At 59.3% G+C, this 22,833-nt stretch overlaps 8 protein-coding genes across 8 annotated transcripts; 5 read left to right on the forward strand and 3 right to left on the reverse strand.

Moving 5' to 3' along the window:
• Positions 1-664: 664 nt before the first annotated feature.
• PLICBS_001993 (uncharacterized protein) lies at positions 665-1,495 on the forward strand (the record flags this gene model as incomplete). Its single annotated transcript, XM_018321611.2, has 1 exon — positions 665-1,495. One exon carries the CDS (start codon positions 665-667, stop codon positions 1,493-1,495), a length of 831 nt encoding a protein of 276 aa, XP_018179090.2.
• A 1,239-nt stretch (positions 1,496-2,734) lies between these two features.
• PLICBS_001994 (uncharacterized protein) lies at positions 2,735-4,456 on the forward strand (the record flags this gene model as incomplete). Its single annotated transcript, XM_018321612.2, has 3 exons — positions 2,735-3,295; positions 3,365-4,239; positions 4,300-4,456. The coding sequence occupies 3 exons, from the start codon at positions 2,735-2,737 to the stop codon at positions 4,454-4,456; spliced, it is 1,593 nt and encodes a 530-aa protein (XP_018179091.2).
• A 572-nt stretch (positions 4,457-5,028) lies between these two features.
• On the forward strand, positions 5,029-5,835 carry PLICBS_001995 (uncharacterized protein; the record flags this gene model as incomplete). Its single annotated transcript, XM_018321613.2, has 1 exon — positions 5,029-5,835. One exon carries the CDS (start codon positions 5,029-5,031, stop codon positions 5,833-5,835), a length of 807 nt encoding a protein of 268 aa, XP_018179092.2.
• A 368-nt stretch (positions 5,836-6,203) lies between these two features.
• Positions 6,204-7,665, reverse strand: PLICBS_001996 (uncharacterized protein; the record flags this gene model as incomplete). The annotated part of the gene is made up of 4 exons (XM_018321614.2): positions 6,204-6,635; positions 6,720-6,989; positions 7,067-7,515; positions 7,593-7,665. 4 exons carry the CDS (start codon positions 7,663-7,665, stop codon positions 6,204-6,206), a joined length of 1,224 nt encoding a protein of 407 aa, XP_018179093.1.
• A 769-nt stretch (positions 7,666-8,434) lies between these two features.
• On the reverse strand, positions 8,435-10,321 carry PLICBS_001997 (uncharacterized protein; the record flags this gene model as incomplete). Its single annotated transcript, XM_018321615.1, has 4 exons — positions 8,435-9,034; positions 9,091-9,383; positions 9,438-10,023; positions 10,169-10,321. The coding sequence occupies 4 exons, from the start codon at positions 10,319-10,321 to the stop codon at positions 8,435-8,437; spliced, it is 1,632 nt and encodes a 543-aa protein (XP_018179094.1).
• Positions 10,322-12,346: 2,025 nt separating this feature from the next.
• Positions 12,347-18,773, forward strand: PLICBS_001998 (autophagy-protein 2; the record flags this gene model as incomplete). The annotated part of the gene is made up of 3 exons (XM_065599936.1): positions 12,347-12,520; positions 12,592-18,702; positions 18,759-18,773. The coding sequence occupies 3 exons, from the start codon at positions 12,347-12,349 to the stop codon at positions 18,771-18,773; spliced, it is 6,300 nt and encodes a 2,099-aa protein (XP_065456008.1).
• A 374-nt stretch (positions 18,774-19,147) lies between these two features.
• On the reverse strand, positions 19,148-20,269 carry PLICBS_001999 (uncharacterized protein; the record flags this gene model as incomplete). The annotated part of the gene is made up of 2 exons (XM_018321617.2): positions 19,148-20,073; positions 20,200-20,269. The coding sequence occupies 2 exons, from the start codon at positions 20,267-20,269 to the stop codon at positions 19,148-19,150; spliced, it is 996 nt and encodes a 331-aa protein (XP_018179096.2).
• Positions 20,270-22,521: 2,252 nt separating this feature from the next.
• PLICBS_002000 (uncharacterized protein) lies at positions 22,522-22,779 on the forward strand (the record flags this gene model as incomplete). The annotated part of the gene is made up of 1 exon (XM_018321618.2): positions 22,522-22,779. The coding sequence occupies one exon, from the start codon at positions 22,522-22,524 to the stop codon at positions 22,777-22,779; it is 258 nt and encodes an 85-aa protein (XP_018179097.2).
• Positions 22,780-22,833: the final 54 nt, after the last annotated feature.

The raw sequence follows: 22,833 nt of genomic DNA on the forward strand, positions 1-22,833 counted from the left end.
CGAGACGGCTTCAAACCATAGACATGTGCGGGAGCTCTGGCAATGCCTGATTGGATAAGCAGCAGCGGCGGTTCCCTGGAAAGCCCAAGGGGGGTTCGCAGCTGTCTGAGCCGCTGTCGCAAACAGCACGTCATGCGTCATGGTAATCCTGCGGTTGGCGTCTTGCGGGACGGCGGCATTCCAGTCCGGAACGGGCCTCGCCCTCCCAGGGTCCGAACACTCCGGGCCGTTCCCCGGTTTGACTTCGCTGTTAGTAAAGCCAATTGAGCGGTGGTAATGGCTGCGGTCGTCAATGGACGGGCAGAAAAACTATAGAGTTTGAGGCGGCGGGCAATAGCTTGTCACGTCAAACTCACAACTCAACGTCCTTGGTCTACGGCGACGCTAGGCAACCCTGATTTCCTACGACAGCCTTTGGAACCTCCGTACAACAACGAATCCGGGGGCGAGGATCGTCTGCGAGCCGTATTTGAGGTGAAAGTCTGCTGTAGCTAGGGCCGATGCTTTTCGGGCGACGGGACGGGCTGTGGCTATTACTTGAGAAGACCGTGCCTCGATTAAAAGACGGCAGCAGCTCTGGTATGATGGAGTCCATTTCGCCGCCGGTCAAGCAATCCCACCTGTCACTCTATTCTTACCTCACATCGTCGCAGCCATCATCATCATGCCGTACATCACGCTCAGAGACGGAGCGGAGCTCTTCTACAAGGACTGGGGCAACCCCAAGGGCCCCGTCGTCACCTTCTCCCACGGCTGGCCGCTGAACAGCGACAACTTCGAGAGCCAGATCGTCTTCTTCGCCGACCAGGGGTTCCGCGTCATCGCGCACGACCGCCGCGGGCACGGGCGCTCGTCGCAGACGTGGGAGGGAAACAACATGGAGACGTTCGTCGACGACCTCCAGGAGCTGTTCGAGAAGCTCAACGTCAAGGACGCCATGATGGTCGGGCACTCGCACGGCGGCGGCGAGGTGACGCGGTACCTGGGCAAGCACGGCACCAGCCGCGTCAAGAAGGCGGTGCTCATCGGCGCCGTCCCGCCGCTGATGCTCAAGTCGGGCGCCAACCCCGAGGGCACAGACAAGTCGGTGTTTGACTCGTTCCGCACGGCCATGCACAAGGACCGCGCGCAGTTCTTCCTCGACGTGCCCAGCGGACCCTTCTTCGGCTTCAACCGCCCCAGTGTGCAGAAGAGCGAGGGTCTTATTCGGAGCTGGTGGCGCATGGGCATGCTCTCGAGCTTCAAGTCGACGTACGACAGCATCAAGGACTTTTCCGAGACGGACTTCACCAACGACCTCAAGAGCATCAACATCCCCGTGCTGGTGCTCCACGGAGACGATGACCAGGTCGTGCCGTTCAAGGCCGCCGGCGAGAAGTCGGCCAAGCTTCTCCCCAAGGGAACGCTCAAGGTGTATCCCGGAGGGTCGCACGCCATCCACAACCTGCAGATTGACGAGGTTAACAAAGACCTGCTCGACTTTTACAAGTCTTGAGGCGAAGGAGACTGGAAACCAAACTCATAGCCCGTGCAGTATTAGCACGGGGGGCGTCGCCAAAATGATCTAGTCAGTTAATCCACAACGTCAGTATATGCAGGTCGACGGGTGCGACGCATTGTGAAATGCGATTGGGTCTTTTTGAGCTTAGCCGGTGAAGCGCCGCATCATTGATGAGAATCGTCATCGATGCGATGTTGTCAAGTTCATGTTGGCCTCCGAGTTGCACATGTAGTCGAAATCAGTTGTGGGCAAGGCCAGATAATAACCGCCAAAGTCGCAAGTTTTGCCATTTACATCCATCCACGGGGGCGCCAGACGGGCGATCGCAACATCCCCCGCGTTCGGCCGGAGCCCGGCCTAGCCCTCACGTTGTGCGCCATCACTCTTACCGCTCATTGCATTCAGCCGGTCCTAACCAACGCGAATCTGCCCCCGCGTATCCCTTCGGCTCCCTCACGTTCCGTGCCAGTTGTGCGCCGAGGTAACGCTGGATCGACAGAGGCCCACTGACTATCGCTTTGTCCCCCGATCTCAGCCAAGGCCCGAGTTGACCTTACCCGCCCGCGCCATGCCGCCCAAACTCCGCAAGATGGGGTCGGCAGTCAGTGCGCCAGCGGCACTGCTTAGATTAATCACAGCGCTAACAAGTAATTGCCTTGCTGAGGCGAGCAACGCTAGCCGTCGCGCATAAGCGAGGTGGGCCGTGCAGTTGCCGTCCCTGGTTCTACGCCTCCCGCGCGCATCCTCACCCGCGTACAAAGCATCGCAACGCCCGGATCAAAAGGAACAACCGGCATCCCTCCCGCACTAGTTTCTCCTATTATTGAGATTGTGACACAGCTGCGCCGAAAGCGGTTTGGGAAGAACGGGCGGCGCAGCCAATGCTCGCCTATTCGGGTCTGACGCGCACGGATTGATGCCTCCCGCGCCCGCTGACAAAGGTCGATGTGATGCTGCTGGCCTGGTACTCCTCTCGGCCGAACCAAACTTTGCTTGCACCGATCGGCCCACTGCTGGTCAAAGCAAGTACGAGTACGAAGGAGCGGCGAGAAGAAAGCACGGCATAAGGAGGATGGCACCGAGCCGAGCCGCAGCTGAGAGGGAGTGGCATGTGAGATGTGCAAAGTCAACGGATGTTATAAGCTAGGGAGGCCCCTGAGAACAGTATCTCGAGGTGACTTGGAAAGCGAAAGTCTATTCCCTACAGGCTCGCGGAGCCAAAAACCAGCCGTGATGCGCATGTCCCTGACTCTCCTTCTCTGGGGCCTGGCCGAGGCCGCCCTGTCCCCCGACGTCGACGCCGTGTGCTCAACGCTCATCGCCAAGTACCCAAAGAACGTCGTCTGGGACACCATCGGCCCCAAAGCTGGGGATACCATCACCCACGCAACTACGTACAACTCGGCCTTGTTCGACTACTGGAACGCCGCGAGTGCCAACAACCGCGCCGCGTGCGCCTTCTTCCCGTCCAACGCCGAGCAGGTGTCCTTTGCCGTGCACACTCTCAACGCGTATCCGTCAGTCAAGTACGCGCTCAAATCTGGCGGACATAGCCCCAACTTGGGCTACTCGAGCGTTGACCAGGGCGTGCTCATTGCCTTCCGACCAAACTCCCAGTACGCGATCCCCGCTGCTGACGGCAAGACTGTCGAGGTCGGCGCAGGGTGCAAATGGGAGGACGTGTACAAAGTCCTCGAGCCTCTCGGCAGGACTGCCGTGGGCGGCCGATTGGGAGACGTCGGTGTCATGGGCTTCACGCTCGGAGGCGGCCTGTCGTACCTGTCAGCCCAATACGTAAGTGGCCGATTCAGTACTACCCGGCGACGAGATCTGGTGTAGCCAGAGTCCTGACCGATGCAACAGGGCTTCGCATGCGATAACGTCGTCGAATTCGAATGCGTGCTGGCCAATGGGACTATTGTCACTGCCAGCCGGGAATCCCGTCCGCACCTGTTCTTTGCGCTACGCGGTGGCGGGAACCAGTACGCCATCGTCACGAAGATGACACTCAAGACGTACGAGATCGGGGAACACGGCAACATCTGGGGCGGCGTGCGCACCTACGGTGCCGATCAGCATGCCAAGATACTGTCCGCTATCACGAGGTTCACCGCCAACAACAAGGACCCCAAAGCAGCCATCATCCCGACCTTCAACTACTTTGCGGCAGCGGGCATCAACCTCCCCGGAACTCTCGTCTTCTTCTTTTACGATGGAACAAAGGTTCCCGCCGGCGTCTTTGATGACTTTGAGGGCATCTTTTCCCTGTCCGACAGTACCAAGGTCAAGAAGTATAGCACCCTCACGGATGAGGTTCTCGGCGGCGACATGAAGGGCCTGCGCTTCCAGATCAGGGAGAACACTTTCCCCAACATGCCCGAAAAGAACATGACGGCGTTCCTCAACGACCATTTTAAGCAGATCCTCAAGAAGTCTACCGAGGGAGCGCTCAAGGATCTTTTGGACTTTCGACTCATGTCCTTTGCGGTGCAGCCCATGCCGCATGGCATTGTCCAGGCATCCAAGGACATGGGCGGCCCCAACGCCCTGAGCATGGAACCCGAGCAGGGAGATCGCGTGTGGGTCGAGTACGACGTGGCCTGGCTGAGTCCGCTGTGCGACAAGCAGTGTCCAGAGTATTTCGGAGAGGTGGTCAACTCCTTGCACGACTTGCACGCGGAGAAGTACTCCGGCATTGCTCCTACAAACTACAAGGAGGGCGACGTGAGCTTCATCAGGTAAGACGACAGCGCACTGTCCGATGCATAGTGTGACGGAACCTTGCTGACTTTACCCAGCTACAATCCCATCTTTATGAACGACGCCATGTATGACCAAGACGTGCTGCGGAGCTACGGAAACACCACATATGACAGGCTCAAGGCAACACATGAGATGTATGACACCAAGGGGTTCTTTGCCACACGCCAGGGAGGATTCAAATTTAGCTCCTAGGTTCATTTACAACTGCAGCGACGAGCAATGTTCACCTTTGAAGTTTGGCAGGGATTTGCCCTTCTAGTCATGTGGTGACGACCTCAAGTAGCTTCGCTCCACGGGTTTGCCCATGCCCGACCATGGAGCCCGGGCTGAGACGTGCATGCAGACCCCATCTCCCAAATAGGTCCTGTAAATGTCGACCTCTGATTCAGAGTTACTGCACAGTATGCATGGGGCTTGGCTAGCGCGCGGGTCGGACCTCGGACACGATCGGAGTGCGATCGCCAGAGACCGAGAGATGTATGACGATGGAACGGGGCATTGATCCTTGCAGCTGAGAGTATCGCGGGTAAGCGCCATGTTGCATAATAATCCTCCTTTGAGATGCGGTGACCAAGCATATAATGTTTCATGACCGTTGACACGCCTTATCGTTTGTTATTTGCCAATTGACGGGCGACGGAGATCCCAACAATCGGCTCAGATCAGCTTTTCTATCAGCTCACGGTGTCAAAGCAGGCGTGAACCCTACGCCGAAGTGGAAGCATCCATATCGAGAGGCAGCAAAGAAGTCTTGTTCAACAAACATGCCCACCTACGCGGTCCTCGGGGCCACGGGGACGACCGGCTCGGAGATCACCCGCCTTCTCCTTCCGCGGCCAGACGTTCACATCAAAGTCTATGCTCGGTCCCGAGAAAAGCTCCTCAATGCGGTACCGGAGCTCGAAGCAGCCAAAAATGCGCAAACGTTCATCGGTCTATTATCTGACGTGGCCAACATGACGGCGTGCCTGCGAGACGCAAACGTCATCTTCATGGCCGTCGGGACAAACAGCAACAAGCCCGGTACGCGTGTAACGCGAGATGCCAGCGAGACCCTCGCCGCCAGTCTGAATGCACTTCGTTTGGAGAAGGCCGCGACGGGCTACAGGCCACCTACGCTCGTGTTCCTCGCGTCTGCGATGACCGCATCGTGGACCCGCGAGCACCAGCCTTGGCTTGCCAACAGATTCGTGTACAATGCCGGCTACTTCATCTACTCGGACCACGTGGCGTCATTCGCGTATCTCGACAAGGAGGTTCCATGGCTGCCGCTGATCAAGGCTAGTCCGGGGGCACTTGTCGAGGACGTCGTGTCGGGGTTTCGACTGGAGCCGCACGGTCGGTCGTCGGAGACGTGCTCGTACAAAGATCTCGCGGCGGCAATGATCCTCATGGTGGAGGATGGCGGGAGAAACTGGGTGGGCGTGGACCCTGGGGTGTTTAGTCTGGGAAAGCCGCGGCGGGACCTGCTGGTGCTTGACAAGCTGCCCTTTCATCTCATCCCAGGAAACATTGTCACATGGCTCCCATGGGCGTATCCACTGCTTCGCAAGATTAGACTCATCCAATAAAGTCTAGCTGGTTCATTCTGTAAAGCGCCTTGAACCCCTATCTATCTGCACGGGCACTGCACTGGGGCAGCCCAGGGAGTGGTTTGGTGCCAGGCTCAGTCTTGTTTCCGAGTCTTCAACGCGTTCTCCCCTGTGGTCAATTTCGGGTCAGGGGTAAGGGTGCCCGCCAGGAGCATTGCTCTGGTCGCATGCAGCAGAGGGCCCAGGTTCACGCTGGACACGTAGAAGCAGGAAAGGGACGAAAGAGCAAGGGGAAACAAGCGCTGATGAGGACGGCGCTGTTGCGACATTATCTGCGCAACAGCGGACAAAAGCCCAAGCCATATATATACAAACGAAGCTAGTCCTTCCATTCATAGTCAGCGCGCTCAGCAAGGGCTGATACTGGCAGCACTACCCGCATCGTCGGGGATGGCGCCCGCCGCGACAGCCGACTTGTAGCACCAGCGCCACTCGTCGAAGCCGTTGATCCAGTTGCACTTCCACGTCCAAAACACCCAGCCGGCCGACTTCTCAAAGGCCTGGACCTGCGCGGCCCAGAAGCCCTTGTACCAGGCGGCCTGCTCGGGGCGGCCGCGGATGCCGAACTCGTCGTTGGACTCGACGTCGTCGGCGACGGAGATGGACCACTCGCCGACGATGACGCCGTCCTCGCGCCGGTCGCCGCACGCGGCCCCGATGTACCCATCCTTGGTCTTTGCCACCGACCCGTCCCACTTGTAGTAGCGGTGGTCGTCGAAGGCGGCGTCGTCGGTGCTGGGCAGCGCGCTGGACGGGTCGCCGGAGCCCCAGGCTTTGCTCTGTGGGGGGTGTTAGCGGGACGATGGGGATGGATGTTGGGTGGTTTGCGCGTGGGTGATGGAGGTGGGGGAAAGGGTCCGTACCATGAATTGGATGTGCAGTCGGTCGGCGTCCGCGACGCCCAGGCGGCTCTCCGTGTCGCGGATGCGGTTCCACGCCAGGGGGTAGAACGTCTTGACCATGTCGGCGGCTTCGTTGGGGTAGTCACCCGAGTGGACGGGCTCGTTCATCACTTCGAGCATGCCGACGGTGCTGTACGCGGCGTTGGTGTGGATGCGCTCGGCCATCCACTCGAGGAACTTGGCCGCGCGCTCATAGTTGTCATTGTTGTAGAAGCCAGGCTGGCTCACGCCCTGTCGACTGGTTTCAGCACCGACACTGAGATGGGACATGGACGAAGGAGAGGCCGAAGAGCATGCTGGAGACTTACATGGCCGGTATACTGCTGGTTCGGAAACTGGGCCCCCGGACCGCCGTGCAGATCCATAATGACATACAGCCCAGCGTCCTTGCACCATCCGACGAGGCGGTCGAGGTACTCGATCCCGCCGCGGGGGAAGTGCTCTCCGTCCTGGACGAGGTCCTCCCTGAGCCAGAACCCCACGGGGATGCGCACCGTGTTGAGCTTGAGGGACGCCATCTGCTTGACGTCGTCCTGCGTGGTCCACGAGTCCCAGTGCTTCTTGAACGCGGCGTCGGCGGCGTCCTGGCCGAGCTTCTCGACGCATGACCACTCGTCGTTGAGCCCGCCGCACCCCATGCTCGAGAACTCGTCGGCCGCCATCCACGGCTCGATGATGAACTGCGACCCGAGGTTGACGCCCCGGAACTTGTCATTGCCGGGCAGCCACGTCAGGCCCTTGGCGTCTTTGCCGCTGGCTGCATGGGGAGGAGTCAGCCCGCTGCTTGTGTGGGAGAGCTGCAAGTTTCTAGAAGATAGGAATGCATCTGCTTACCCTTATACCTGGACTGAGGAGTCCAGGCGCTGGCCGTGGCGAGGAACACGGCAGTTGCGACAACGGAGCGCATGGTGTCAGATTGAGTTGAGACAATTGGATAGAGACGTTGCACAGCCCACGACCTTCTTGCCGTGTTCTTCACAAGAGCAAAGGCGAAGTCTGATCAACTCATTCTTATAAGTGTCTGTCAAGTACGGCAGTTTCTGGCCCCAATCCTTCGGCTGCACGCCTTCGTCGGAGGTCCTTGGTCTATTGCCAACCCATCGCGGAGCGTCGCGCGAAGCGATATTCCGCGAATCATGGGACGAGTTCCTCGTGGATAACATGGCAGAAGCCGACATAGTCGTGCTCAAAGGATCTCGACGTCGCATTCGGTCGGCCCGAATCTCAAGCGCAACGGCAATCCGCATGCCATTCGGGATTAGTCGACGCTCTCTCAAACACCCGACGCCGGCTCGCGTGGTGGCGTCGCGCCCGCCCCTGGCCTTGCAGTGCCGATCGCCTGCGACCCGGCATGCATCTGAGGCAGCGTTCCCCGTGGCAGGCCCGCACTCCGCCGACGTTCCCCAGGATTCTCTACGCAATGCGGCGCGGCCTATTCGTCGGGGTTCCTGTTTCGGCAAGTGAATTTGGAGGTCTGTTCCTGGCTGTCGATAGAGTTGATGTGCGCCGTCACTAATGCATGATGCAATTCCTTACCCTGGCCGGGACATGAGACAGGACTGGAAATACCTCGGCGACGGACAATGAGGGAGCCGTGGGGCTCTATCTTGTGCCATAGACTGCCGCCCGTGGTCGCGGAGAGTCGCCTCAGTCAAAGCGTAAAGAGAGTCTACACTCTACGCCTCCGTGGGCCTGGTGGAGCGCCCGTATACCTCCGCTATCCTCCGAGCGACCGACTCGCCGCTCCAGTACGCTCCAGTGGCGGTACCCAGGGCAACAAACGGCGCTGTGTGCTCGCCTGCAAGCCACAGACCCTGATCTGGGAGACCCTCTCGCATCGTCGTGATGTCAACGTCGCCCTCCTCCAGCCCGACCTGGAAGTTACTGTAGGAGCCACACCCCGCCAACTCGTCATGGACCCAGTCGGTGGCGAGGCAGGCTGTCGGTATGCAGTCCTCGGACGCCTCCGAGTAATGCGGAAGTCGGGAGTAGTAGGGCTTGAAGAAGTCATACAGGAACTGGTCTCTCTTAGACGACTCGGCGAATTGAGCGGCCTGGGCGGTCAGAAGGCGCGACTGCTCGCCAAACATGTAAAAGAGCAGGGTCGGATGAGAAGTCTCGGGACTGAGGCTAGCCAGCTCGACCACTTCCTGGTGCCACCGATGAGGATTCGAGTCCGGCGCGTAGTTGGGCGACAGCCACTGGACAAACCCCTCGACTTTGCGGTCGTCAGCCCCTTGGGAGAGCCAGAAGGCTCTCGGAAAGCTTATGTATACCTAAGCCGAATCAGTCAACATAGGAATGAATACACACATGAAGCCTGGAGGTGCACCTTCTCAAGACAGCCATAGCCGATTGAAGTTATTGCACGGGCAAGACGAGGAGGCAGCGAGGGCTCAAACGCAGACAGATTCTTCTGCAGCCATCCGAGGGGACACGTCACTACCACTTCGTCAAAATGGAGGGACTGGCCGCCATCCATCTCAACAATAACCTGATCTCGACCCTCATCCCGGTGGGATATCCTCGTCACCTTGGAGTTGAATTGTACCTCCGCGCCGGCGAGAACGGGCTGGGCGACGAGGTCGAGAACCTTTTTGTACGTACCGGCGCAAAACAAGTTCTCTACGTTTGCTCACATTAGCAGAATATTTGGGTCACGTTTATTCCGCCACGTACCGCCCTCGATGCATTCCTCGAGCCAAAAGTACTTGAGGCTCTGTCGGGATATAGGGCTGCCAACGAAGGCACCCCACATCTCCGACATTTGCCACAGCAAGGCCCTCTTCTCGGAAAAGGCGTGGTCCGTGTCGGGTATCTTCTCTGCTATTTTGGTCTGGAAGAAGTCCGCGAGGCTCTCGCCGCTGTCAATGGTGGTACAGAACTTGTTGGAATGCTTGAATGCCTCCTGGATGATGTCCCACATCATGGTGGCGTACTGTTCCCCTTGGTCGACTTGAAACAAATCCCCAGACTCGCCAAAAACATATGATCTCGTGTCCCAGCTACCAACCGCTGTGTTGGTCTGCTTGACCAAGTCCAATATGGGATTGTCCTGCGTGCCGTGGATCCAGTTTGGGCCAAGATCCACGAGGTGGCCGTTGGGGAGAGGCTGCTGGTGCACCCGGCCGCCGACCCGGTCTCGGCCTTCAATGACGGTGACTTTGAACCCGCATTGCAGCAAGATGTCTGCACAGCGAAGTCCCGAAAGCCCGGCCCCGATGACGCCTATGTGGGGACTCGCGGCCGCGTCTTGCGTCCTGCGCTGCACTCAAGCATGTAAGCAAGTGCCGAGGACCTGACCGGGGCTAGGGCTAGACGATGCCAGACACGGGGAGCAACTCGAAAAGCGTCTGTGCTGCCCATGATGCGGGGGGGCGTGCGCATGAAAGACATGGCTATGGCAGTACCTGGGTTGATGCATCCGTACTCGCCATCCTGCAGTAGAGGCGGTCGCGATCGAACAAGGGCAGGCTCGACAAGCGCACGGATCGAAGATCCTGGTATATCTTGGACGAGCTGCGGCGAGACGGGCTGGTGTAACATATCGAGTAAGCATCCATTCTGCGTTATTGGCGCGGGTGAAGCCGCCCGATGGTCGAATAAAGTCGGTAGATTGTTTATATGTCGAGAGGAATAGCACGAAGGAAGGGGGGTTCATGCGGGAGGAAAGAAGACGGATACAGCTGGGTCACGGGGGCGGCTCCGCTCCAGGAGCCATGTGAGGTGTCGTCGTGTCGCGCGCCTGCAAAGGTGGCAGCGATAACGACCCGGCCAGCAAGGTACGGAGCGGTCCGTGAGGCGCTCTGGCCGCGTGCCGAAGCGACCGACTCCGATTGGCAGCGATTCCGCCTGGGCCGAGATACATGCTGCCGGCTCTCAGGCGCTTGCCAGGGCGCGGGACCGTTGAAATAACAGTAGGGGAGCGTGCGAAGCCAAGCGGGATGCGGCACGACGCCCTCGCGACGGGATACGCGATCAATGATGCTGTGGTTGTTCGCGGCCAGGCCTGCGGGCTGCCGGTTGGGATCTGGGGGCGCCGGGGACAGGGATCAAGGCACCGGGACGCACCTGTAAAAGTAGCGAAGCAGGCGGGATGCGCTCATGGATGCGATGCGACGCAGCTGGGCGGACCAGAACGAGGCGTGGCGACGGATGGAGGAGATGCTTTGTGTTACGCGAGCGTTGTAGCAGTCGCTGTCGGGCGTCGGTCGTTTGGCGTACCTAAGGTGCGGCCCAGGTGGCCAGCGGCTGACAGGCCACCTGCCCTCCTGGGGCTATTAAATTACCATCCATGGATCCCATTCCAAGCTGTAAACTGCCCGTAGCGCTACTTCGAACCACGACCCTCATAGGTGATGCTGGGAGGCCCAACATCCACTGCCATGTAAGCCACCGGCCCGGCAGACCATTCCCTCCTGTAGCACGTCTTGATTTTTTTTCTCGTCTGCCATTCTCTCGTGCCGTTACTTCTGCGTCCCTCACACAGGACCTGCGACGAAGATACCTGAGTACCTCTGGTAGGCCCTGCATCTACCTTTGCGGCCGTAGCAGCGGGCCGTAGCACCGACATTTGGAGCGGTCAGGTGGCGGGCAGGCAGCACGCCTCGTTTCGGCGAATGACCTCGGATGGATCCATCCAAAGGCTGGACCACAGGCCGTCCAGTCCTGCGCAGCCTCCACAGTAGCTCCCGGTAGGTCGCTTCCCATCTACCTAGCCAGCCCAACATGTAGCTCGAAAGCGGACCTGGAGGCTGCGGCGGTCACGGCACCGCCCAAGCGGGTGACATCCAGTGGGTGGGGCGAGTGCCCGTGCAGCCCACTGCAGTGCAGCACGCCCGCTGAACCCTGCCCGGGGGTTCGGCGTCACCTGTGGGGACGGGCTGGTGCCTGCCCGCCTCTAATGATATGGATGTGCTCCCTCCGTCGCGGCGCCCGGCGAACATCCATCCATGATGAATGACCAGCCCAGCGCAGCTCCCGGGTGCGTTGGTTGCCGAGTTACAGAGCACGTCGTGGCGGCCCATGCGGGTGTTGATGCGCGTGTTCATTGCTGCCCGGCCACCTGAGCGGCTGCCACACCATACCTCTAAAGTGCAGTGCCTCAGTTACCTTACCTTATGTACCTACCTAGTAACTGGCGAGCGCTCGTGACGTCCACGGCGCGACAGCCCTGTGCCCCACGCCAGGTCCCCTTACGTCTGCGCCGGCTGGTGGCGGTACCTTAACCTTCCTCGACCCGACTGCTTCATGCGCCCGTCCCAACTCTCCGTGGCCAGCCACTACCACCATCTTCTGCCCCGAACCTACCGCTGTCCACATCTTCATCGATTCTTGCGCTTCCAAAAGCCGCACGCACACGAGCCGCCCAGACGACGAAGCTACCCCCGTCGACACGGCCCTCGCCCAAGCTCGCTCCCTCCGCCGACCCCGCTCCATGTCGCGATCCGCTGCCGAACCATCATGAACTTGGTCCCCGTCTCTGACCGAGGGTCTGCAGCTTGCTTCTGCACCTTGTGAGGGCACCGCGTGTCCGCCGCAATATCCCACAAACCGCCCGACTCCGACGCCGCAAACCAGTCGTCGAAATGGCTACCCTCTTCCAGTCCTTCCGGAGCTCCAGCATGCCCAAGAGGCTGCTGCGCTATGCTCTCGCCCGGCTGGACTTCCTCGATACCGACGCCCTCGACATCGATAACCTCGACTTTGCCCTTGGGAGAAACACAGTTCTTGAGTTTAGAGATGTTGGCACCAGGCTCAAAGTACCCATCCCGTCCCCGGCCGCCCCCTAGGTTGCGTACCCACCGGCACTGACATTCCTCACCCGTGGTAGAAGCTCGAGAAGATGCTGCAGCTGCCGGCCACATTCAGACTGAAACGCGCCAAAGTGCTCCTCTTGCGAGTAACGATACCCATGGACTTCTACACGAGCCCCATCACACTGCAGGTGGATGGCGTAGACGTGACACTGGAGATCATCACAAAGTCGGCCCGTGCACCCGCCCCCGCGACCTCGGATCTTTCCGCCGACCCGGTTCCCAACACGGTCGATCTCGCGCAGTCCTTCCTCGAGACGCAGCCATCATCCGAGCGCAAGCAATTAGAAGATGCCCTCGCCGCGGAAACGCAGGATCTTGGCGCCTCGGTATCGGTCAGCGATGATGGCAGTGAGGACGACGCAGGCTTTGGCACTGGCCAACCGCTTTCGTTGCCTACATTCCTCGCCGACTTCTTGCGTGGCGTTGTTGATCGTATGCAGGTTACGATCAATGGGGTCAACTTTCAGTTGGACATGGAAGTCCCCGCCGACATCAACGCCAGCTCCGTTGAGCCCGTCTCATTTCAGATTTCCATCCAAGATGTCGATGTCGAAGGAGTCACTACCTCTGCACCGGACCCGGATGGTAGCTCAAACTCTCCAATGACGTTTGTTCCGAAAGAAGGAAAGCGGCACATCATGTTGGCCGGCGTTCGGGCGTTTCTTATATCTGAGGCGAATGTCTTTCCTAATCTGACCAGATCGCCATCGATGGCATCTCCGTCAGTGACCTCCTCGCCTGTTCAGACTCGGAACCCGCCGTCTCGGCAGACTACATCGCTATCACATGGCAGTTTCCAAGAACAGCCTATGGCATCACTGCAGGAGAGCTTCCGGGAGCATTTGTCGGATCACGAGGAGTCCCCGGAGCCCGAATATCCCCTCGGAGACAGCGAGGAAGCTCTTGGTATCCCGTACGACTTGGAGGACGCCCTGAACGACGATCCAGAAGATGACAGCCCCCCGACACCGCGCGCCTCCTTGTTTAAAGATAGCGCCCCTGTATTGGAAGATTCGATCTTTCACTCAACGCTTCAGCCTGGTGGAGACTCAGTGTTATCGACCACACGACCCTCGCAGCACGAGGAAGATTTGCTGACATTTGGTGATTCGACGCCCGCGCTTGATCGACAACCGGCACTGCGGCCGGCTAGCGGAAGCAATCAGCTCGACAGGTTGGCTGGGATGTCGGCACCTGCCGACACTGAGAGCACGCCCGGAACGAGCTCCACGGAGGACCTGACTGAATCCCACTTGTACACGCATGATGAAGCAGAAAGCATGTACCTGAGTGCGTTCTCCAGCGCAGAGTCCCCAGCATCTACAACAAGGTCGCGAATGGTGACTTCCACATCTGGCCCGCCCGAGGATGATGTGGACGACTCGTCGCCAGCGCCGCCCGCTGCGCGCTCAACGATGCCGGGTACCTGGAATGACGATAGTGAGGGCTCGCAGCAGTCTGATCCCGTTCGGAGAACCTCTCGACCACAGCCGAGAACCCGAGCGGAAAGTGCAATGCACGACTCGGAGAGTGAAGACTCTTCTCCTGCTTTCAGCAGACACTCGATCGCACCTGAACCGGATGCCACGGCGAGTGCGTCGGCCCCGGAGGCTCCTCAGCAAGAGGACATTGCAACGCCGAAGGGACCGACCCGGGTCGCAAAAGAGATTTTGCATTTGGAAAGCATCTCAGTGTATGTCCCGTCGCACCACCAGCATATCCAGGTCCAAGCAACCTCGCCAGAATCTGTGGCACAACTGTCACGCTCTTTGGGCAGTTCTGTCTTGCCCCAAGCACCAGGCGCGTTCTCGATTCACGGTGCCGCTCCTACGTCACCAGGCAGTCCACCAGCGCAGTCAACGACGAGTCAGCACTATAACGCCCTGGAGGTAGCCCTTGCGCCGATGAGCATAAACTTCGATGCTTCCGTTGCATTTGTGTTGGCAATGGTCGCTGAAAAGCTGCTGAGCGTTTTGAAGGATGGGCTTCCTCCGACAACACCTGACTCCAATCAAGACTCAGCGCCGAAGAAAACACCGGCGGTCAAGCTTACGGCCCAAGAAATTTCGCTGAATTTTCTCAACCGACTTGGCGGCGTGGCAGAAACGTCTGAGCGCTATCTAGATCCGACCGCATTCCACTTGTTCGATCAAGAAGTTCTCCTCAACATGACGTTGCAAAAACTGGCGGTAAATGTCTCGCCCGGCCAAGCGTCTCCCGCCCACCCGAGCGGCAAAACCGGCGATCCAAAGGTTGCCGCACTTACGACGGAGATTGAGTTGGAGAAGTTTCGCTTTGGCTACACCAATGGAGATATCGTGTCCTTTGACAGCGGCAGGCCAATGTCCACGTCAGTCAGAGACACATTTCTATCGAGTGGCCAAGACGTCAGCATTCGGATTATACAGTCAAACGGTTCATCAAGGACGGACATTGAAACCTTGCCATTGGTCATTCAGATCGACCTGCAAAGACTCGACGAGACTTTTGGGTGGTTTGGTGGCCTGAGCAGCTTCCTCAACATGAGTGCTTCAATGACTTCCAGTCCTTCGCCGACGATCAAATCCACAGCCTTGCCCCCGCCGTCGAAACAACGAGGCGTCCACTTCGAAACGCCTATTGACCCTGAAGACAGATCCGTCGCTGCACAAAACAAGGTCAACGTACGGATCGGTGGCGCCCTGCTCGAGTTGGTGGGTCGAGATTGCAGCGTGGCCGCAGAGACGCACGCCATCAAGATTGTCAGCCGTGACGAAGGCATCGGCGTTGCCTGCAGTCGGATACGAGTGTCTGGGCCGTATCTGCGGAACTCGCTCTCGGACCCGGCCATCACCGCAGATATTTCTGGGATGCGCCTAGAGTTCCTCATGGCCCCGAAAGACAGGGACCTGGAGAAGTTGTTGGAACTCATTATCCCGTCAAAGGACAAGTTTGATGACGGTAGTGACGAGATCATGGTCGACACGCTCCTGCGCCAGCGCAGGAAGGGCTCGGTGCTTAGAGCAACACTGGAGGTCGTCAATGTCCGTGTTAAGAACCTGGCTCAGCTCTCACCAGCCTTGCCCAACCTCGGCGAGGAAATCGCCAAGCTGTCCACGGTCGCAAAATATCTTCCGGAAGACGATCGCCCCGGGCTTCTAACGCTCGGTAGTCTCCACTCTCTGACCTTTGGGGTAGATGTCGGAAGCACGGTTGGACATGTTGGAGGGGAGATCCGCGGCCTCGAGATTGGGCACATCACATTCCCCTCGCTGCTTGCCGTTGCCCTCGAGGGGCTCTCTGTGCGACGCAACAAGAGCGAAGATCTCATCAGCTCGCCCATTTTCGACTCACCCGAAGCACCCGCGAAGAATGGTCCTGTCGTCATGGCAAGGGTCATTGGTGACGAGATGGAGCCCACCATCAAGCTGAAACTGCAAGGCTTGAGGGTGGAATACCGGGTCCCTACCATCATGGACATCCTTGGCCTTGGAGACGACGCTACGCCTCAAGACTTCGAAGCTAGCTTGGCAGCCTCCGTTGCTAGCTTAGGCGATCAGGCTCATGCTAGACTTGTTCGACAGCCAGCGTCGCCACCTTCAGAGAAAGCCAAACAAAGCAAAGCCTTGACTCTGGATATTGGGATGCGTGACTGCCTCCTGGGCTTGAACCCGTTGAATCTTCCGTCTAAGATGGTCGTGGTTTTCACCGACGCTCACCTGCAAACGACGTTACCGAGGGACGGCCGGACGACAGCGACGATGTCTATCAAGAAAGCGTCAGTGCTGTTAACTGATGATGTGTCAGATGCCGCAGCTCGCAGTGCCACTGCCAGACCAAGACGTCGACTGTCCTGGGCAGTGTCTCCCCCGGTTGCTGAACTCTCTGCCCGAGGATTTGTTGACATTTGCTACATTTCGTCTGCAAGTGTCGTCGCCGTCATCAGACCAAAGCCGGATGGCAGCGAAGACAAGCAGATCGAAGTCGTGCTGAGAGATGACTTGTTGGTCCTAGAGACATGCGCAGACTCTACGCAGACCCTCATCACGCTGGCCAATGCACTGAAGCCGCCGACGCCCCCAAGCAAGGAGAACAAGTTCAGAACGAAGGTTGTCCCGGTACAAGATTTGCTGGCATCCATCTCTGCCGAAGCGTTTGGCCGCCCAGAAGGTGAGTACGACTTTGATCAAGACTTCGCCGGGGCACAAGAGATGGCCGGCAGCGTGTCAGATCTAGACTATGGTGCGGAGGGGTCCCTCGGCATCGACTCGCAATTCTACGGAGAACAGCTCGAAGGCGAGGAATTATTTGACGCGACTAAAAGCCCGAGCATGCTACATGGCACGAGCATGCAGGACACGGCTGAAGGTGTTTTGCTGACAGGCTTCGAGCCGTCTCAAAGTTCTACGTCGGAGCAGGATAGCGACGACCTAGTCATCCACGACGACTTTTACCAGCGCGATGAGTCCAGCCAGGATCACACGGCAAAGGTCTGGAACTCCACCAGGAACACGTACGATCGTGCGCCGACGAGTCTTGTGCAGAACAGCCCGCTCAAGATTTCTGTGCGAGATGTGCACGTCATCTGGAACCTGTTTGACGGATACGATTGGGCGCATACCCGTGACATCATCAGCAAGGCGGTGGAAGATGTCGAGACCAAAGCGCTTGAGCGCCAGGGCCGACTCACGGGGCCTCAGGTGTACGAAGAGGAAATCGAAGATGAAGAGGCCATTGGCGACTTCCTGTTCAACTCGATCTACATCGGAATACCGGCGAACCGTGACCCGCGTGACCTGACGCGCGCGATCAACGAGGGCCTCAACGACAACGCAACAGAAACGGAGTCTGTGGCCACAACGGCATTCACGACTACCACGAGCAGAACTGGCAAGCGCCATCAGCCAAAGTCAAGGCGCCTCAAGTTGCACCGCAGCAAACACCACAAAATCACATTCGAGCTACAGGGCGTGAACATGGACATGGTCATGTTTCCTCCCGACGGTAGCGATGAGACGCTGAGCAGCATCGATGTCAGAGTCCAGGCGCTCGACATCTTTGACCATGTGCCGACGTCGACGTGGAAGAAATTTGCCACATATGACCAGGATCAAGGGGAACGAGAGATGGGCACGAGCATGGTGCACCTAGAGCTCCTCACCGTGAAACCCCTGCCCGAGCTGGCGGCGTCGGAAATCGTGCTCCGCGCTACCCTTCTTCCTCTTCGGCTGCACGTCGACCAGGACGCCCTCGACTTCATCACTCGATTCTTCGAGTTCAAAGATGAAAATGTGCCGGTGCACTCGTCTGCCAGCGACGTCCCTTTCCTGCAGCGGGCAGAGGTCAACGACATTCCTGTCAAGCTGGATTTCAAGCCCAAGCGGGTGGATTATGCCGGCCTGCGGTCCGGCCACACGACCGAGTTCATGAACTTCATTGTCCTTGAAGAGTCTCGCATGGTGTTGCGCCACGTCATCATCTACGGCGTGTCGGGCTTCGATCGGCTGGGCAAGACGCTGAACGACATTTGGATGCCCGACGTCCGGAAGAACCAGCTGCCCGGTGTAGTCGCTGGTCTTGCCCCGGTCCGTTCATTGGTCAATATCGGCAGCGGCTTCAAGGACCTCGTTGAGATACCTCTGCGGGAGTATCAAAAGGACGGTCGCGTGATCCGTAGCATCTCCAAGGGTGCCGCCGCCTTTGCGCGAACGACGGGCACGGAACTGGTAAAGCTGGGCGCCAAGATCGCCGTGGGCACCCAATACGCACTACAGGGCGCCGAGGACATGCTCACGGAGAAGCGGCAGCAGGAAGCTGTGGAGACTGGCTGGGACGACGAGGACTTGGATCCCGAGGACAAGAAGCAAATTTCACTGTACGCAGACCAGCCAACAGGCGTGCTACAAGGCATTAGAGGCGGCTACAGGTCTCTCACCAGAGATGTCAACTTGGCCAGGGACGCCATCATCGCCGTGCCGGGCGAGGTCATGGAGAGCCAGTCTGCCAGCGGCGTTGCGAGGGCGGTGTGGAAGCGAGCGCCGACCATCATCTTCCGGCCAGCCGTCGGAGTGACCAAGGCCATCGGACAGACTCTCATGGGGGCGACCAACACCATTGATCCCCAGAACAAACGACGCATTGGCGAGGTGCGTTTGTCCCCAAGACCACCGCCGTACGCTGCGAGGAGGCTAACTGGGAGCAGAAATACAAGCATTGATAGCATACGACGGCGCGAACCGGTACCACGAATTGCCATCCAACTAACCCTTGGAGACATTTTGTTCTCTTTTACTTCTTCCAGAATAGATCATGACAGCGCATTCCAGGATACGGGGTGGGAGGCTATGTTCGTCCTAGACTTCGGCGATGAACTGTCGGACAGTCAAGCAGTGCAGCAAGTGTGTGATGTGAAGGGGAGCGTGGGCAGGACAGGGGCCCCTGCGGGGTGGCAACACGACGAGAATGAACGACGGGACATGGCATATTACGTAGTGCACCAGCACAGCATGGCGCTCGGGCGCATCGCATAGAAATCTACATGGTCTGACATGCCGTTGCCGTGGCGCAATGGATGCATGGTGCGCCGAGGGCCTAGAAGCCGTCATCGGGGATGCCCTGGCGGCGCTCGGCGGCTTTCCTCTCGTTGTTGGCGTCTATCCACCACTTGTGCGTCTCATCGGTGCCGGTCCACTGGCCGTTTTCGTCGACCTCGTCCCACGGCTTGGGGCTCAGGATGTAGTGCACGTTCTTGACCTTGTCGTCGCGCCAGATAGCGTCGTGGACGTCAGGCCAGCGCAGCGTCTTGAGCGCGTTGTACGTGTACGGCAGGGGGACCCAGCGCCCTCGGTACAGGTCCGACAGCAGCGACTGGTCGGCAAAGTCCATGTTGGCGGCGTCGGCCTCCATGTGGTCGAGGATCTGGCGGTACAGGACGGCCGAGGGGTTGACGACCTGAAGGCCGCCGTTCATGAAGCCGAGGGGGCCGACGGCGGGGTCGGCGGCGACGGTCTGGGCGCGGTCCGGGTCGTCGTGCTGCGAGGTGAAGGCGCAGTTCCGGGGCACCCAGTCCCTGGGGTAGTGCGGCTTGGCGAGGGGGTTGCAGACGCAGGCGTGGCCGGCGGCGAAGACGCGACGGCTGGAAGCGGCGTCGCCCGTCTCGCTAAGTGCACCGGGGTCGTCGAGCTCGAGATCCATGAGCTCGTCCATGTTGATGCGGACGAGCATGTCCGAGTCGAGCTGGACGACGCGGGCGTACTCGACGAGGGAGAAGGGGGTGAGCTTGCTCCAGCAGTCGTAGAAGCGCGGGTCGTTGGAGTAGTCCTTGGAGGAGGCGGGGAGGAGGTAGGGGATGCGCTGGGCGGGGATGCCGCGGGCGGCGAGGGCGGCGAGGCCCGCCTCGGGGAAGGAGTCGGTGTAGAGGGCGAGGAGCGGGTAGGCGGATCGGACGGCGCGGAGGGAGTGGGCGAGCGTGAGGAGGCCCGGGAGGTAGTCGAGGTTGGTGATGAGCGTGGTCCAGACTGTTGGGGAGCTGCATGTCAGCTTGGCTGCGATGTGCTTTCTCTCTCTCTCTGTGTGTGTCTCTCATTGCTCTTCTTCCCCCCGTCCGTTCTACGGCCCCATGCGCCAAGGATGTCTGTCGTTACCTTTGTCAGAGTCGACGGCCCGAGGGCGCCGCTGCTGCTGCTCCTCCTCCTGCTGCCCCTGTTGCGCCATGGTTCGTCGAGTCGGTTCGGGTGCAGCGGCCCGAAGAGTGGGAGGGTACGTAGGTAGAGCTGAGGGCTGCCGGGCGGTCGGTCGGAGAGGGGAGAACAATGCTGACAATTGGGAAGACGGACGAGAGTGAGATGGGCGAGCACGACATTTCCATGTCGTGACGTCGGTTTAGGGTGGCGGGGCATCCCGCTAAACCCGCCCTGTCCAAGCCTCCAGGGCCGCACTGCTCCCAGGGCTGCTCCGCTAGCGGGCACTCCATGCACCTTCTCGCCTAGCGCCGTGTGCTGGAGCGGCACTTCGCTTCGGGGAGGCGGGAGGGCTGAGGGCTGCCTCCTGCAAGTGCAAACAACCTGGAACCTGCAACCTCTCGCCCAAGGCCATTCGCGCCCTCGGCTTGGCCCTTGCCGAGCATGGCTGAAATCTGCCCTTGCGGCTCTTGCGCCGATTCTACCGAGCTGCGTAACAATCGTCTACTACTACTACTACTACCTAGCAGTGCGTCGCACGAACGTACGGAGCACACACGCGGGGTTGGGGAAGCGACTTCCGGCTGGTGTCTGTCTCAGCCCGAGCGAAGCGTTCGGAACCAGCGCGTGTGCGACGCGGATCTGCGAGATGATAAACTGTATGTATGTATGTATGTATGTATGTATGCCTGCCCATCGGGGCGTAACGTGACATGTCGAGCGGGAGAAACGGGAGCCCAGCCGCGTCGCGGTAACGGCCAGGAGCGCACTGCGCAGGTATCCATCATCCCCTCTGCAAAGCTTATTCTCCAACCTCTTTGCACGGCGCGCCTGCTGGGGGCCAGAAGGCCATCATCATCCATCGCGGAAGGATCCTCTCGCTGCCCTGCGCTGCCCTGCCAGCCGTGGCCCGTCATCATGCCACAACCCCGACCGCGCGCAGCGGCACAAGCAGCCTTGGCCCGCAGACACGCAGACACGAATCAAGCACCTCCAAAGACTTCAGCTGCGGCTCCTCGGCCGTATGACGGAGGGACAAGGGGGAAAGAAGCGACATCAGGCCCAGGTACAGACCCGCGCACGCAGCCAAGCCTCGGCACCTGACAACGGTGTATCTTGGTTCGGTCCCTGCCCTCCCCTCATGCAGGGCGATCATGGAGGGGTCGCGGGAGGAGGGGGACTGGTCGAGATCGGCTCGGCCTGCATCGACGTCAGGAATAAGCGCGTCGGCCGTGCATGCTCGCGTCGAGGGATGCATCCGACAGGGCGAGAGAGGCCGTCGTCGGTCATGGGGGGTTGTCGCTGCGGAATGTTGCCTGGGCCTCTTCGCACGCAGCTCCCCCCTTGATACAAGCACGTAGTCTCTTGCCATTGGCACGGCTTATACCAAGGTTTCGCCCGACATAGGCGTGTCAGTCTGCACATGTCAGCTCCAGCGACGATCGCAACACCAAGGGAGTCCTCCGGTATACCGCACTGGGAGAGGGAAGTCTCTCGGACGGACAGCTCGACCGATGGCCCGAAGCTGACAACAAGAACAGCAACAACAGCGCCCATTCTAGAAAATACGCGACCCCCCCCTCCCCTCCTTTTCATCATGATCATCGACAGCGGCGCATCTCGCACCCGCTCCTGCATCGACTATTGGTGGCGCTCTGCCGTGCTACGCTATAAGCGACGACATGATGCGAAGAAGAAGGCCGCACACCCAGAACCCATCATGAGACGGGGGCTGCGTGGTTTCGTCGCCGACAGTCCGAGCCCGTCGGCCGATCAGACCAAAGACGCCGTTCCACCGAGGAATGCGTCAAGGTCGTCGAGGCCGCCGTCATTGGAGCGTGTCGACGGGAAGACTCTTGGCGTAGAGGCATGACATGGTGTGGTCTGGCAACTCGTTGCCCTTTGCGTGTCGTTGCATCTTCAGCCGCGCCGCGTGAGGACATTCTCGACCAGTCGAGGGGGTTATATCGGCTGCGGGAGATGCAAGCCACGAAGGAACGTTGACAGTAAGCAGAGAACGTTGCTCTTGCGAGTCTTGCCTGGGCTTTCCGGTGGCCGTTGAAATGCACCTCGAGGCAGATTCTCTGTCCGTCATGCGGTATTCAACTATATAAGCCATGTCTGTTCACCACCGGGAATTCCATCATGGCAGGCTCCAGATATACACGTACTCAGACACAAGCAACTACAAAGAGCAAACCCCCTTGGTGAGTTACCCTGGCCCCAACGTTTCCGAAACGACTTCGTCTCATTGGCATGGACTCCGTCGCAGAGAATCCAGCAACCATGAAGTTTGAACTCGGCTTCGTTCTCCTGGCGTCTGCCCTTGGCGGCGCCCTCGCCGACTTGCTCCCAGAGCTCGTCATTGCGGACATGCAAGGTCTCAACGCGCCCAAGGGCGACGTCAGCGCCCAGGCGTGTCCTCCCGACTTCCCGCGCAAGTGCCCCATCAACAACCTCTGCTGCCGTACCTCCAAGTGCTGCCCTCTTTCCTGCTGCAAGGAGTCGGCGAGGTTCTGCTACAACGGACACTGCTACGCCTAGAAGCGTCCGGCGCAGCCGTGGGCCCGCTCGCCCCCCCGAGAGCAGTCGTCGATG

The sequence above is a fragment of the Purpureocillium lilacinum genome (genome assembly GCF_023168085.1).
Source record: "Purpureocillium lilacinum CBS 284.36 DNA, scaffold_2, whole genome shotgun sequence".
Lineage (NCBI taxonomy): Eukaryota > Fungi > Ascomycota > Sordariomycetes > Hypocreales > Ophiocordycipitaceae > Purpureocillium > Purpureocillium lilacinum.